The sequence below is a fragment of the Bidens hawaiensis genome, unplaced genomic scaffold (genome assembly GCF_021521415.1).
Source record: "Bidens hawaiensis isolate Kalapana, Puna unplaced genomic scaffold, B.hawaiensis_p1.1 tig00007072_1, whole genome shotgun sequence".
Lineage (NCBI taxonomy): Eukaryota > Viridiplantae > Streptophyta > Magnoliopsida > Asterales > Asteraceae > Bidens > Bidens hawaiensis.
The window spans coordinates 1,086,775-1,102,992 of record NW_027491487.1 but is presented as its reverse complement, the minus strand read 5'-3'; the positions used below and the strand labels follow the sequence as shown (position 1 = coordinate 1,102,992).

The window sequence follows — 16,218 nt, the reverse complement described above, 5'->3', positions numbered from 1 at the left end:
AACGTACGAATTATGTATGATGAGACTAAAAAATTATTAAATAGTTCCAATTTCCGTTATTAGAAGCGCTACTTACCTGTGAGTTGTTTTCCTAACACTGTGTTCCCGAGTTTCATTTAAGGAGAGAAAAGAAAAGGAGGAGAATTAAAAGAGAAAAGAAATAGAGGGGGAGGAAAATGTGTCACTTTATTTCCTGTTCCTGAGTTTAATGAAAATGGAAGGAAAGGGAAAGAAAATGTAGGAGTTAATAGTCAATTAATGATACAAACACATTTTCTCTCCTAATCTCTCCAATTTGGAAAGATGATTATACACAAGGTTTTGAAACCCGGCCCGGCCGGTCGGACCGGTCCGACCGGGGCCCGGCATCAATACCGGTCCGGGTCATGGTGTAAAACCCGTTTTCTAATGGGCCGGCCGGTCTTCACGGTTGCCAGTCAGACCGGACCCGGTGACCCGACGGTCAGACCGGCAGTTTTACCTTTTGTAATTTTTTGATGATAATAATACCAGTCCAGCCGCTCAGCTCCACAAATTAAACCCTACCTTTTTGCCTATTTCCACTCAACCATCCATTACAGCAGCTCCTCCTAAGACTACTCCCATCAGGAGTGTTTCGTTCGGTCAGTTGGGCGTTTGTAATAGTCGAATCTGGTGAGATCTTATTTGCAGTTGTGTTACGCAGTTGTGTTACCGGTGGTGGAGTCTTGGAGGAGGAGGCGCCTTCCATGAGATGGAGGCGGAGAAGTGGTGGTACGGTGGGTGTTTGTATCTGTGTTTGTTGGGTTTTGTGTTTAAAAGGTTGAAAAAAGTGATTCTAAATGAGACAGAGAAGTGGTGGTGCGGTGGTAGCGTTAAATTATTCTAGAACTAAAGATTATTATTTTGTTGGTGATTTTTTTAGTATAACAAACATTTATAATAAATTTTTATTTAATATTGGTTGGGTTGTGAATGAGAGTGAAAAAATTATGTTTAGTTGGTTGTATATGTAGAAGAGAGATATTAGTTTTTTAATAAAAATGTAGGTTGGGTTGGGTTGTGAATGTGAATAGTCTAAAAGACGACCTCACTATCGGCGCTCGTTTCTTCGATCTCGTTTGGCTTCTTCGATCTCGTCTCGTCCCAAATCGATTATCATATCACATAAGGTAAGTAATCTTTTATCTTGTTTGGTTGTTAAATCAATTGAATTGGATGATGAGGAGGAAGAGGACGATGACAATGGCGATTTTTCGTGCGCTATAGACACATTGGATGAAGCTTTCAGTTATGTTTTATTTTGGACTTAAGTGTTGGTTTAAGATATTTATGTTTTAAGACTAAAATTGTAATGTATGTTTTGGAAGACTTATGTTTTATATATTACTAATTATATATATATATATATATTATTTATGACGTCATCCGGGTTAACACCGGTCCGCCCTTCCGGGTCGGTCCGACCTTTGACCCGGTGAGGCGTCCGGGTCGGGTCTGAAAACATTGATTATACACTTAAATTTTCTAGTATTTTCTCTCCCTGCCCCTCCCCTCCCACCCTTAAAAAATATCTGGAACATGATTCTTTCACCTTTTCTTCTCCTTGTCTTCCCCTCCCCTCTTTAAATAAGACTCGGGAACACAGCGTAAGTGTTTTCAATTATTCCATGTTATTGTATATTGGGTAAAGTCAATTAAAAAAAGATGTCCCATACTTGCATATAAGTGTTTCTGTGGTGATAAAGGGAAGTGGTCGGGTGATAGACATCATAACCATCAAATAGTGATCAGCACCAGATTGCAAGGTTTTATGCCATAAATAAAGATTTTAATTAGGTTATGGTAGCATCTCATGATATAAGTGAGTTTGTTACCCATGGGCTACGGGTTATACACACGGTTTGTATGCGGGTTAGTTACATGAGGGATACAAGTTATATATCCGAGGAGTATGTGAGTTAGCTACCCAAGGTTCATAAGTTATATTCTTGGGAGCATACGAGTTAATGAAAAGGTTGATACAACGAACGTACAAGATAATCAAGATTAAGAATGTATGGTGTGTTTCTAGGAAAATGCTACATAACTTATGAAGGTTTCTTATTAAAATGTAGGGGAAGGGGGGATTGTTTTCTTAGATTTTAATCAAAATTTAGTGAACAACTTTGTTAAACTATGGGTATGTTTGGCAAAACTAGCTGGTAGCTGTAGCTGGAAGCTGCTAGCTGGTAGATGAAAGCTGGTGGCTAGAAGCTGTAGCTGGTAGCTGTTAGCTGTAGCTTTTTATAAATATTTAGGTGTTTGGTAAAGTAGCTGGAGCTTTTAATAAAACTAGCTCAGTGCTCGCGCGGTGCATTGTTCTAATCCGAAACATATTCTTACTTGACCCCTTTCGACTCAAAACCGTACCAACATGAACCAGACTAAATTAGCCCTTTTTGCATCGACTCGTTCCGACCCTAATTTGGTTTTACACATGACCCGGGCTTGCCTGACTCGACTTGTTGCCGATCCTAACCAATAATCAAACTATCCACTATCACAACACAAACCAACTCAACCATTTATTAAAAAACTAATTTCTCTCTCTTCCACCTATACAACCCAACCCAATCCAATATTTTATTCACTATCACAACCCAACCTAAACCAATATTTTATTAAATAAAAATGCTTCATTTTTTAAAAACTTTATATCAAAATGTTCAGTATTTTTTTATAAATAAAACCGTGCTGTTACATTTTTTTAAAAACGGTTAAAAGTTGTAATTTTCATGAAAAAACCAAGTTAGATATAAAAGTTTGGTTGCAAACTAGGGTTGCTGGAACAACCAAGGTTGCAACCGGTTGTGGACAAAAAAAATTTTCAATTTTTTAATTAAAATGTTTTTTTGTCATTTTGTGTCACCTTGCAACCGATTGTGATAAATGGTCACCATAGTGGGTAGTCTCACATAATATGTTAATTTTAAAGTTAAAGATTATAACAATATGATACTCAAATTAAAGAGAATAAAATGCTCGTTTTTATGATGCAATTTTTAAAAATAAATATTAACGTGTGAAAAAGTTATGGTCTTTCAAAAAGTCATGGGGGGTAGTTGGTTGTGAATATGGGTTAGATATGTAATTATTATATGAATTAACAAAATGTGATGAAAGTTCAAGTACCAAAATTGTAAAATTTGAAATATTAAAAGCTTGTATCTTTTTCTAAACACTATTAGTTGGAGATTTTAGCTTCAAGCTTTTTCTCTTAACCTAAAAGCTTCAAGTTACTCTAACCAAACAAGACTTTTCAATAAATTTGAGTTTTTTCTTAAAAGCTTGTAGCTCTTTGCCAAACATACCCTATGTTCACATGTTATAAAAATAAATCTATACTATATATAAAGAGAATCACATTGGCAAAATTAAGAACAAACCCACAAAGCATATGGTACCACCTTAAAGAAGGGCAAAATAGTCTTTATAACTCTAGGTATCACGGTTTTTTTATTTTATTTAAATAGTTACAACTTTTACCCTTTAATTTTGGTTAACTTTTGCTAATTTGAATAATAGTTACACTTCTTCTCCTTATTCTAAACAAAGTACCCCGACGACTTTTAAACGACCATAATTTTTTCACACGTTAATATTTTTCAAACAACCATTACACCATAAAAAATAGCATTTTATTCTCTTTAATTTGAGTATGATATTGTTATAGTTTATTAGTTTTAAACCTGACATATTACATGATTACCAGTTTGTACCAGCAATGAGTCGGGGGGGTTCGGCTGATGGCTTATTTGGCTCGGGTCGGGATGAGTTCAAATCAAAACGGGCTTCAGGTTAAAACTAAGTCGGAACGAGTTTCACGTCAAAACAGATTGTGTTAAAAACGGTTTATTGAAATTACGTTATATTTCATCTTTGGTTCTTGATTTTTGTCACCGGTAACATACGTTCAGGCGTCGGTTACACGGATGATATTGTACATACATATCGGGTTGCTCGCATTTAGGCATTGTGTGATGCGCTTACCGACACCAGTTACGCGTCTGATGTCACGTTAAACGCATACCATCGTCGGGTTACAAATGTACCGAGGTTACGAGCATACTAACATTGGTCGCGTACACCGCTGCATCGTGTAACATTCGTTACTTTTCAAATCCGAAACCCGACCCGTTTATTTTTTCTTTCTTTTGCCTCATTTATTATTCGAACGTTCGCTACTAAATAAATTCTCACATTCGTTTAAGTATATATATATATATTGTTTATTTATTTATTGATAATAACTATGAATTATATACAATAATAGCCCCCTAACTAATTTAAACCCACTTTTGCATCCATGTCCATAGAATAAGGACCTAATTGCAAAAATTATTCAATCCCCCCCCCCTCCTCTCTTCCCTTCCCCGTCGACCCACCACCGTCACCCTTTATGTAACAACGTGAAAATTTCGAGTTCAAAGTATCAACTTTCCAAAGTATAGAGACTAAAATTGCCAAATTCCAAAGTTGAGGGTCTAATTTGTAAAATCTAATTCCCTGACCCATCGCAGTACGCGACAGGTCAGAAGAGACTCCCATCGCGGTACGTGATGGGGAGTCTGACACAGTGTGACACGTGTGCCACGTGGCACACGGTGGCACTATGTGCTGCCACGTGTCACCACGTGGCAACGCCTGCTGCCACGTGTTGCCACGTGGAGTGGTGACTGTTACGTGTCGACACGTGGCATACCTACCCTCTGCGTCATCAACCCTACGTCGCGGTACGCGACGGGGTGCCCAAAGGACCCATCGCGGTACGCGATGAGATCCAAAATATTGCCTATAAATAGCGGCCATGGGCAGCTCATTTCTGCACGCCAACATTGCTCTCACATCTCACTACTCTCTTTCTAGCCTTACCTCGATCAGCGTGTCATAATCCATCGTTAAGCGTGTCCCGAACCTTCGTTTGTGTACCAACGTTTCCTTGGAGTTCGTGCCACCCGCCACCCACATTCGAGCAAAGGTGTTGTTATAATGGCGAAAGATCTCGTAAAGCGTGTCAACGAGTATTAAAGATTTGGCGTTCCTCGATTCGTGTGTCGAGAAGATTGAAGCGGCGTTGGAGTGCTGCTCAAGTCCCTTGGGTTTCTATACGCCATTAAGGTTAGGCGTAATGATAAATTCAATATAATTTAATATTATATTCAAGTCTTAAGTCTTAAGTCGAGGTTATACTCGATACCTCGATAAAAGAAAAGAAAGATAACATAACAAAGATATGAATAAAAGAATGAATATTTAATGTTGTGATAACATATATATGTGTGTAAGTATATATGTAAATATTCTTTGTTATGAAATTATTATTTAATGAATAAGAGTATTCTTAAATAATAAAATAAAAGATTACGTTTCTTGGAGAAGAAGAAACGTCGGGTTTTAATTATAAACTAAAGGTTTATAAACTTACTTTTAAACTAAAGGTTTTCAAGTAAACAAGAATTGAACTAAAGGTTCAATCGAGGATTGAGATATAAGACTAAAGGTCTTAAGCCGGATCGTGTATCCCGACTAACAAATATTTATACTCGTACTATAGGTGCGATATAAAGAAAGGGAAAGACCCTTGGACGGTGAGTGAAGCCGATCCTAAAGAGACAAGGTGAATACACCCCCAAACTTTTACTTATTTAAAATGAGTCAAACTTGTTATTTGAAATTTATTACAAGGAACTATGTGTTCCTAAAACCATTATGAATAAGGGTATAAACCTAGCCCTCATGTTGTGGTATACGTATGTCTGGATCCTTACATAGGTGGTACTATGCGATGTATGGGCATGATCGCACCACCCTTGGTCGTAGGATGCTCTCCTGCAGGGAGTATGGCCGTTGTGTATATTTACGGGTACTTAACTAAGTCGAATGCTGCGGTGTTTGCTGAGGTGACCTAGCGTAGAGGCTCATATTTATTGTCGCTTTAATTAGTGTCTTTTGAGCTACTGTCTAATCAATACGTTACGCCACGGCATGTTCCGCCGCCTTTGGTCGAGGTGTGACGCATCGCATGGGCACCTGGCTAGTACAATAAATAAAGAGTTTTAGGGTTTGAGATGACACAACCAAATTTGTAGATGGTTCAAGTGAATTTTAACTAATTCACTCTACGTCCTCTCCCTGATCAACCGATCGAGAGTTTTCTTCATCGATCGTCTCCTTAAACGGCGAGGATCACCGATGCAATCGTCTCACTCTTTAAAGAAAGTGATCACCTTCCTCGTCAAAAACACCAAGTACTTAGCTTTACAATTATTTTTAATCTCATTTTGTTAAGATAGTGAGTCTTTTCTAAATCTCTAAATTATTATATATCAAGACAGAGTTTCTAACCCAATACAAAATAAAATTATGTCAAAATAGTGTGTTCTCATCTAAAATAATCAACAAAATGATGAATCCTCGTTTGTTAGAACTAGAGGTGTTCAAAAGTATCTGAATCCTTAGTATCTGAAATTGAGATTCGGATAGCATTTTTTGGATTTTTCATATAGTTCGTATATTTGAACTATCTTAAATTTTAAATTTAATATTTTTTAATTTTAATATATAAACTAATATTTGATCTCATATAACATTAACCCTAGTTTCCTCATAATTAACAACCGCTATTCAATCACTCTACCTACTCAATACTCACATCTCTCTTAACTCTGCTCCATACCTCCTCTGTTCAGTGGCCTCCAACCACCTCCGTCTTCCGGCCACCATCTCGTCACTCGTCAGTCACCGCTCACCACCACTCCAGCCCAACCATCATCGCTCGTCACTCGAGCCCTCTGTTCTCCGTCCACCACATGTCAACCACCACCACTCGAATCCAACCCTCGTCACTTGGCATGGATCTATGGAATGATGATTTGGAAGATTGCTTTTTAAATCTCATGATGTTTGTTCAATAACCTTGTTTATTTTGAAAGAATGGTTGTTTCTTTTAACAATGGGTTTTATTATTGGATTGTTTGTTTGTGTTTTGAACAGTTTTTATTTTAGATTGTTGGATTGGAAAATTTGGATTCATGAGATCTTGTAAGTTTTATTTTAAAATAGCTTTTATTTTATTTATTTATTTTAGATTTTTGGATATCCGATTCACTATCCGATCGGACATCCAAAATTTTGGATTTAAATTCAGATAGTGAAATCCACTACCATTTTGAACACCCCTCGTGAGAACACTATAACAAAGAAGTGTTGACACCTCAAAATACAAGTAGCATGGTAGGTTGTAAGCTTAATAAATCTCTTATTTTTGCTTTACACACCCCGACTTAGGGCCTAGGTGTGATCGATAGTTGATACATGTTTTGTAAATATATCGGAGTTGCGGGTTATTTAGCGGAAGTCTTTGTTTAAAATAAAATATTATTTTATTTTGAAACTTCTCGGATAATAAATACCCGAGTGTTTAATTTAAAATCATATTTAAATTTTGTTTACAATATTTTAATAATTTAAAACGGAGTCATCTCTACCTTGCGATCATATAACTCCATAAGTAACTTTAATTCCTTGTTACATGTGCTAACATGTTTCCCTTAAATGTGAGGTATAAATACGTCAGCGATATGCTGGTGTATTGTTGATTCTAAAAACATTTAATAAATATTTAACTGACTGACAATATAGTTTTCATGAACAATCTCAGCAGAAACGTCTCTTATTTACGAGATTTGTGCCATACACACAAAATTACGGTTCTCCGGGAACTTATGCCAATTGGAGATCTTTTATTATGCTTTCTAATATGCGGCCACGTAGCCTTGATTGATAGACTAGACAAATGATGTCTGGATCCAGACACATTTGTACTCGGTCTGAGTCGCATTTATTTTCCATCTTGTAAATTTGTGATCATGTAATCCCTTGAATCTTTGTATGTTAGAGACGACGTAATCTCTAATAAACATTTGACTAACTATATAAGATAAACAACTCGTTTATCTTAATGACTGTTTGCAAAAGGTTTAACATATTCACATGTGATTGTCTGTTCTGAATTATGTAGTGATCTCGTTTGAAAACCTTTGTGTATAATAAAATAAGTTTATACAAATATCCGGATCGTATCTTGATCCGGCTACAGACATTTAGTCTGGTTTTTAATAGCTTTAACCCTTGATTGATTATATGTTTGAATTAAATATTTAGATCTGGAATCTTTCGGTTTATTTGCCAATTATGTACTCAGTTTCTTCTTCATAAATAACAATATATAATAGGTTTCTTCTTCAAGAAAAAACACTAATCGACCATAATTCTTGTATGTAAAATCTTATGTTTCTTAGTCATGAAGATACACTATTTTGATCATACTCTTTCAATATAAAACTTTTACATTTCTTGATTGTGAAGGAGCATTTTAACTAAACCATATGTATGTAACAACTTGTGTTTCTTAATTTTGAAGAAACAATATTTTAACTATATTCTCATGTATATAAAATTCTATATTTCTTAATTATAAAAAACATTATTTTATCTATAACCTTTGTATAATTTTATATGTTCTAATCATAAAGAAAAATATTATTTTAACTATTACATTTTTTTAATTCCATGTTTCTTGAGGCTTGACACACACTACGATGCTCTGCACGCAAAACGATGCAAAATATGTGTGTGTGTGAAGTTGTTTTGGTGTCAGATGACATGTGAACCTTTATGTTTATAGTAACTTTTGTGCTCCTTCATGTCGCGCAAAGGATTACTGATCAAGTTATGAGATATACACTCTACTCTAAGTTTATATGAGGTTAAACTGTGACAAGACTTATGGCGTTCAGTTTTGCTTACCAAAGTTTCAAATTTCTGTAGCCTATTGAAGTTAATTAGAAGTTGGTATGTGAAAATGCTAATTGATACAAATTACAATCCATACTAAACAAACTTTCATATTGTGACGAGACTAACGGCGTTTGTTTTACATATTCAACTATCTAGATCAATTTAGTACTCTTGCATCGTCATTTGAAAGTTATTCACATACTAACAAGGATTGGATACTTCTTAGATTAATCATTATCAGTAGAAGTATAAATGAAACAAATTATATACTCACAATTTGCAATCGAATTATTTAAAAAAAAATCACTTAAGAAAAATGCAATGCATTGATACAAAGGCGGTGAATTTAAATTCAATCAAATTAACACTGAAAAAAAACCCCGCCTAATCTCCAAATCCCAAAACACCTAAAACTTCAAATCACAACCATCGATTACCTTTCCTCTTATAAAAACCACATCCAACACTTAAAACCACCGCCACGTCACCGATCCGCATACTCACCACCCCAACCAATAACAATCCACCCTCATCTCCTATATAATAACAACTCCCAAATAACTCCAATTCATCAATTCAATTCATCCCCAATTCCCAAACCCTAAAATCCCTAATCCCAATGGCTCCCAAGGCAGAGAAGAAACCCGCCGAGAAGAAACCGGTAGAGGAGAAGAAAACACCCGCCGCCGAGAAAGCTCCGGCGGAGAAGAAGCCAAAGGCCGGGAAGAAGCTACCCAAGGACGCCTCAGCTGCAGCCGATAAGAAGAAGAAGAGGCAAAAGAAGTCGGTTGAAACCTACAAGATCTACATCTTCAAGGTCTTGAAGCAGGTGCATCCGGATATCGGTATCTCCAGCAAAGCCATGGGGATTATGAACAGTTTCATTAACGATATCTTTGAGAAGCTTGCTCAGGAGAGTTCGAGGCTTGCCAGGTACAACAAGAAGCCTACCATCACCTCTCGGGAGATTCAGACTGCTGTCAGGTTGGTGCTTCCTGGGGAGTTGGCTAAGCATGCCGTGTCTGAGGGTACTAAGGCCGTGACCAAGTTTACGAGTTCTTAGATTGTTTGGTTGGCGGAAGTTATTAGTTTTAAGTCTTCATGTCTCGTGAGGATTTATGATTAGCTATGTTTTATGTTTTTTTTTTCTTCTGGTTTAATGTTTTTAGGGTTTGTAATTGTTGATGGTTTCAAACTATGGTTGTTGAAGCTTATATGATATTATATCTTTAGCTAATTGTCTTTACTTATATCTCAGTCTTGCTTATGTGAAATCTCTGGTGTGTGATAATTATGTATTAAGTTTCAGCTACAAATTTTCTTTCTGGTTTAGTTAAATTGATTAGATTCACAAAGTTCCAGCTACCCATATTGGTTGTGGACATAATATCTAATTGTGTTTTAATGATACTAATTTGATTTGTAGTATGCTTTATAATTGGTATTTGATGCTACAGCTTTTAATTTGACCTTACCTTAGAGTGAGTGTTTACTTTTAAATTTTATTTTTTAGTATGATTTGTAATCCTTGTCTGATATTACAGATTTTGATGTGTACTTGCCATAGAACTTTTGGGTTCCCCTTTTGGTTTCTCAGTAAGGTTGGTTACACTATGCCTTAGTCGGATATCTGATTCAGGTTGGTTTATTAAGTACTACCCGAAGGAAGGAGAATGAGGGCTATTTAGAGGCAATGTGATTGGATAGTTGTGGCACTTGTGTAGTTTTGTGCATGCTGAACACCACCCCAACCAATATGGGTAACTTGGGTAGCGAGAGTTGTGTCCTGAGTGCCTTTTATGGTTCCTGGTGTTTCATTTCTGTACTATGTCAAACATGTCTAAAAGACTAAAACCTTGCAGTCTACTAATGACTTTTACATGGTCAAATTTTCTAACATACCAGTTGAATAAGATATATCATAATATAACATTTGAAATTCTTGTCGTGGACTAAAAACCAAAATATTGAGCTTCGTTAAGAAACATGTATCGAAGTGCAAAATTTAAGTTTTGATCTACATCAAACAATTGGAACGTGAGGGGCTTAACTTGGGGCAAAGCGTGAACGTTTTAAGAATCATATTGTGGCCATCTTAAAATATCGTTTCTTCTTTGTTGACTACCCGTAACCAAAATTTAAATTCCCTACACATAACGGTCAATCAATGGAAAAGAGAAAGACCGAGTGAAAAATCCTTCACAAATCCAGCCTCAAATTGCATATCATTCTTCAAAATCCGTTTTAGTGATTAAAACTTCTAATCCTTCATCTTGGATGGATTTTAAGTTTCAACTATCTAAAGTCTTATTATGGTGCGAATTTGATCATAAACGAATTCATGGATTTCAGTGGATAAGATAATATCTAATAGGTTAGAAGCAGGTCGTACAATGATTTAAGCCTTACTAGAATCCATATAAATCCTATATGGTAATTTAAAATCGTCAAATAGTGAATTTGGGTTTTCGGTGGGTTTTGAACCAAACATGCTATTTCTATAAATAAGGGCTAAAGTTGACACATACAATATGATGTAAAAAGTAAGTGTCACACCCTGTCATGGGGGCCGAGGAGTTTTATGGACAAATTGATACCATATGTAAGCAGTGAAATATTATTGATAATGATAAGTTACAATATTTGTACTAAATATTTATGACAAGGTGCAACTACACAACTATCTATTCTCTTCTCTGACACTGCTGCAATCCGTGTTGGGTTCTGCTAATCTCATTGGCATCTAATCTTCTTTGCTCTTGCTCGACTTACGCCTCTGTCATTAGTCATGCTCATTACAATGCTAATCCAAATTGCTAATCCCCATGGTACCTGAATGCATGCTAAAAAGTGTCAACTAAAAAGTTGGTGAGTTCGTGAGTTTAGCTCACATACACATAAAAGATTTAATTCATAAAAGCACGCGAGTTTGTGTGTATGTAAGTATAAGGCATGGTGCACAACAATCAAGTCCACAATCAAACCTGCAACTAGCATAAGTATCCCCAACTCACTACTAGAAGTTAAACCGTCCCGGATTATCACCCTGCTAAAAGCAATAATCAAACACGTAGGTTATATGCCGCAACGATCCGCATATCTCAGTGTGGTTTACCCAACATAGGGTCACTGTGCGTGAGGGTCTTCTAAATAGTACTTCCCATACAAGCTTCCGACCCATTCCCTCGGGCTAATGATTGTGTAAAAGTTGGGACAAAATTTAGCAGTAAAATACCTCTTGATAAATATCACATCATAAGTAAAACCGACATGTATCCAGCCCAAAAAGTTTAAGTAAAAAGGGCAGCACGAAACTCACCTCAGTCCGTATGCAATATGTATATGAAAGATAATCAATGAGCTTACACCATGCTAGAAATCCCCAAGTACGCCTAGTATATATATTAATCAACAATAAGTTATCGAAGAACAATGTAAAATTCACTATGGGTATTGTGTACTAGTTAATTCTATGTGTTTTCCAACGCATTTGGTTCTTGATAAGTAAAGTTTCCTTTTATGGGAAGTTTGTACTTAAATAACTTAATAAGATTAATGTTTTGTGTTTAGGTATATAATTCATCTTCCGGGAGTTTTAGTTACCTTGGTTCATGTGTCGGGTTTCGATAAAGTTTCTATTTTTGGAAAGTTTGATTAGGTTTCGGGTTACCATATGACCATAAAGATTTAGTATTTTATTCATACCAGGATTAGAATGATTCTTGTTTAATACAACCATATCTTGACTTGAGTTTACAAAGGTTGACAATGTCGGGTTATCACCAGTGTTGTCGGGTTTTAATGATATGTCTCGAAAGAATAGTTTTTATAAACGAACACTTATATAGTCAAACTTATTATTTTCCAGAATTATATATATATATATATATATATATATATATATTACAAAATTAATTTATTTCCAGGTCTATATTTCAGCAAGTTTGGTTTTGTACACTGTTAGTCCTCGTTCTTCGTTTAACGTTCCTTTCGGCAAAAATCGGGGTAAGGATTTGGTTAGTTTTTGGAAGAATAAGCAATCACTCAAATGATGATTTTATTAACTTATACTTACTGTTAGAAATCAAAAACTTCATAATTTTATATTTTTCATAACGCTTGTTCGGCTTATGTCAGTTTTACCGTAACTTGCGTTTAAACGCGATTTCTTTACAAAAAGGGCGTTATAGATATTGAAAATGGTTTATAAGATTATAATAAATTATTTAAATATAACTCCAGTTAAAATATCCATTTAATATTTTGAAGTCTTTTAGTCTTTAAAAGCCGCCGTTTCGGTTTTAAACGAAACAACACTTTTAAACTTGTAAGCGGGCCACTTTTCTAAATCCAGTTATCCTTTAATATTTTATAACTAATATTCAGTCATTTTAGCTTATAAGGTTCTGTTCCAAACCATACTTTTATATTTTCAGTTTTTGAGAATTAATTTGTTTCCAAAACTGCCCTTCCGTTACGTTTTTAACAAAAACTCACTTTTTGTCATAAAAAAAATTAGAACCAGCCATAATAAATAAAAAAAGGTTGTTTTGGCATTTCATGGGTTTTGGAATATTGTTCATAGCTGCAGTTTCGCTAACAGCCCCAATTTTGGCCCGTTAAATACATAATTCGGTTCTAAATGATTATTCATGTAAAACAGTTCCGGGTCAGGTTATAACTCATCATAATATTATGTTTAGGGATGTAAAAAAAGATGTTATGATATCAGTTAGGTTGCAAGGGTTATTTCTTAGTTAAGCGAGTTACAAAAGTGTCGGTTCGAAGACTTTTGACACACGATTTAAAGGTATCTTTTTCGGGTTGCTTTACACCAAGTTTAAGGACTTAAAATAATATGTTGAACTTAAAACTTTCTGTTTTAAATTCAATATTTTCAGTTTCGTAGTTTCAGTTTTATATTTTCCATAATTTACGGTTCAACTCGTTATTATTTAGTTCCAAGAATACCCTTTTTAAACAAAAACCCACTTTTGGTCATAATACATGTTAAGACCTGTTATAATACATAAAAAGAAGTTGCTTTATTATTTCATGGTTTTTAAAGGCATATTCCCGATTGAGTTTATACTAACAGGTCCGATTTTGGCCCGTTTAGGTCCTAGCTCGGTTTTTAAAGCAACGTTTCATGAAAAACTGTTTCGGGTCAGATTATTATTCTTCAAAATGTCATATTTAGGTCTGAAAATATGTGTTACAATATCATTTTGGTTGCCGGGTAAGTTTCTTAGTTAACGAGTTATAAATTATCGGTTAACGGTTTTTAATACACGGTTTGGTATTAGTTTCTGAGGCTGGTATTTTAGGGATTTTAAGGACTAAACTAAGGTGTTTTAACTTCTGGAACTTATGCTAACAGTACAGAAGTTAATACGATTTCTTATTTCTATAATTTTCAAACTAGTTCGTTCTTAAACGAGTACCGAATGGCCATTAATTTGGCCATGATTTTTGGACTGTATATCAGGTGATTTTTAGAAGCTTCAGTCCAACAATAATTTATGTGTATTCTGGTTACTTTAACAAAGTGGTATTGTTTTGTTCATGACCCGTTGGTTGATTAAATACATATTCAGAGGGTTTAGTTTACCATATTTTTAACATGTTCATTATTAATATTTGTGAGGGTTTTTCACTGGTATTTTGCTGGTTCATTCACGACCTTAATACACGGGTATTAACACGGGTTTAAAGCTTAGAACCACACGAAACATAAAAAATACGGGCTGCCATACCTCTTAACTCTTTAGGGTTTCACGTGTATGATTGAACTCCAGTTCTCGAACTGAATTTTGCGAAAAAATAGAGAGCATTGGGGTCGGATTTCTTGGTGTTCTTGGACAGGATTTCCTTTGTGGTTTGCTGGTTCGGTTCTTCCAGAAAGAGAGAGCAGAGAGTTGTATATTGTTTCAATGTGAAGAACACAATATTGATATAAAAAGGAATTAAGAGAGATGGAGAAGAGTTTTCTTGTAACAGTGAATTTGCATGAAGATTGATTGGGATGGAGGCTGACATTGGAGGTAACTGGGGCAGATATGGTCGAAAATTTTGATAGGGAAGCAGGAATTTTATATGATTTGGAGATCTTATAATATCTCATGTAGTATTTATTATTTTGTTATTTTATACACTTACTAATTATTTTATATAATTTGGATATGAACCAGTTTTTACATAAATCCACAGGGTTTATATGTTGCAGGTAAATACAATACATGCCACAATTCTCGTTTATCGATTTTTGTTTCGTTTGGTTTGTTGACCGGACGGTAATATAAGAAATTGCTTGATGTTTGGATTATATATTTTGGATACCCGGGAAAATTAACTAGTTATGGAATAACCCGTATAATTTGTGTAGTTATCGAGATCGATTCCTTCTGGCTAAATGACTCTCGGTTTCGTTTGATTAATCTGGGTCGAGCCCATGTTATAAAACATGATATTATCATGGGGCTTACCCCTATCTCTATTGGTTTCAACATAATTCTTGGGTCGAGCCAATTAGTTATTATCTCCTCGGTTTGGGCCAACCCTATTAATGTACAGTTCGCTTCGACTATTCGACCAACTTCACACTTGGCCTCTAACGATAAGTCTTCTTAAAAAAAATTTCTAGCCCTATTTTTAGGGTTGTTACATGATATACATCTATTTATACATCTCGGATCCCTTGTAAAGTTTTGTTTATTTAATGTTTCGAGTTCGTTTTAGTTCATGTTTAGTTCATCTTTTATTATTTAAGGTTTTTGAGTCAAGTTTATTATATGTTTACGTGTTTTATATCTTTTGGTGTCTTGCATGTTAAACTTAATTCTTTCTATCATTTCATGCGACGTTTAAGTTCGTTTTGCTTGTTGATGATTACGTGATTGCTTCACTAATGTTTTGTTATGTTTTCATATATATGGTGGCTTGGAGAAGAAAGAGAAGCAAGTTATAGAAGATTCTTTTCGTTACTTGGAGTTCAAGAATGAATATTATCAAGATTTAACAAGAATAATCAATAAATAATAAAAAAATCCGGATCTCCTAAAAAAGCAAGCCGCGCCGCGCTAAGGGAAAAGGCCTATCCCGTCGCGGGGCGCCTAGGCCTTCTGGTCAGCCAAAAATTGCAAGCCCAAGCCCGATTTTCGTTATATAAACATCTTTTTGCAAACCCAGCCGAATAAGACACTATTGGAGCCGATTTTCCAAGGGTTTGTGAAGGTTTTGAGGCTGAGAATCAAGGAGGATCATCAAGCTTTCATCCGGGTGTTCGAGGATCAATTACAAAGGGTTTTATCGCTCTAATTTTTGTTCCTTGTTCATTATTTATCATGTGTTTCCTCTTTGTTTTTAATACTTGTTTAGGATTGTTTTCAATAATGATTA

At 35.3% G+C, this 16,218-nt stretch overlaps 1 protein-coding gene across 1 annotated transcript; it reads left to right on the top strand.

Moving 5' to 3' along the window:
* The first annotated feature begins 9,392 nt into the window (after window positions 1-9,392).
* On the top strand, window positions 9,393-9,887 carry LOC143634523 (histone H2B-like). Its single transcript, XM_077102577.1, has one exon. It carries the CDS (start codon window positions 9,440-9,442, stop codon window positions 9,881-9,883), a length of 444 nt encoding a protein of 147 aa, XP_076958692.1. The 5' UTR covers window positions 9,393-9,439; the 3' UTR covers window positions 9,884-9,887.
* Window positions 9,888-16,218: the final 6,331 nt, after the last annotated feature.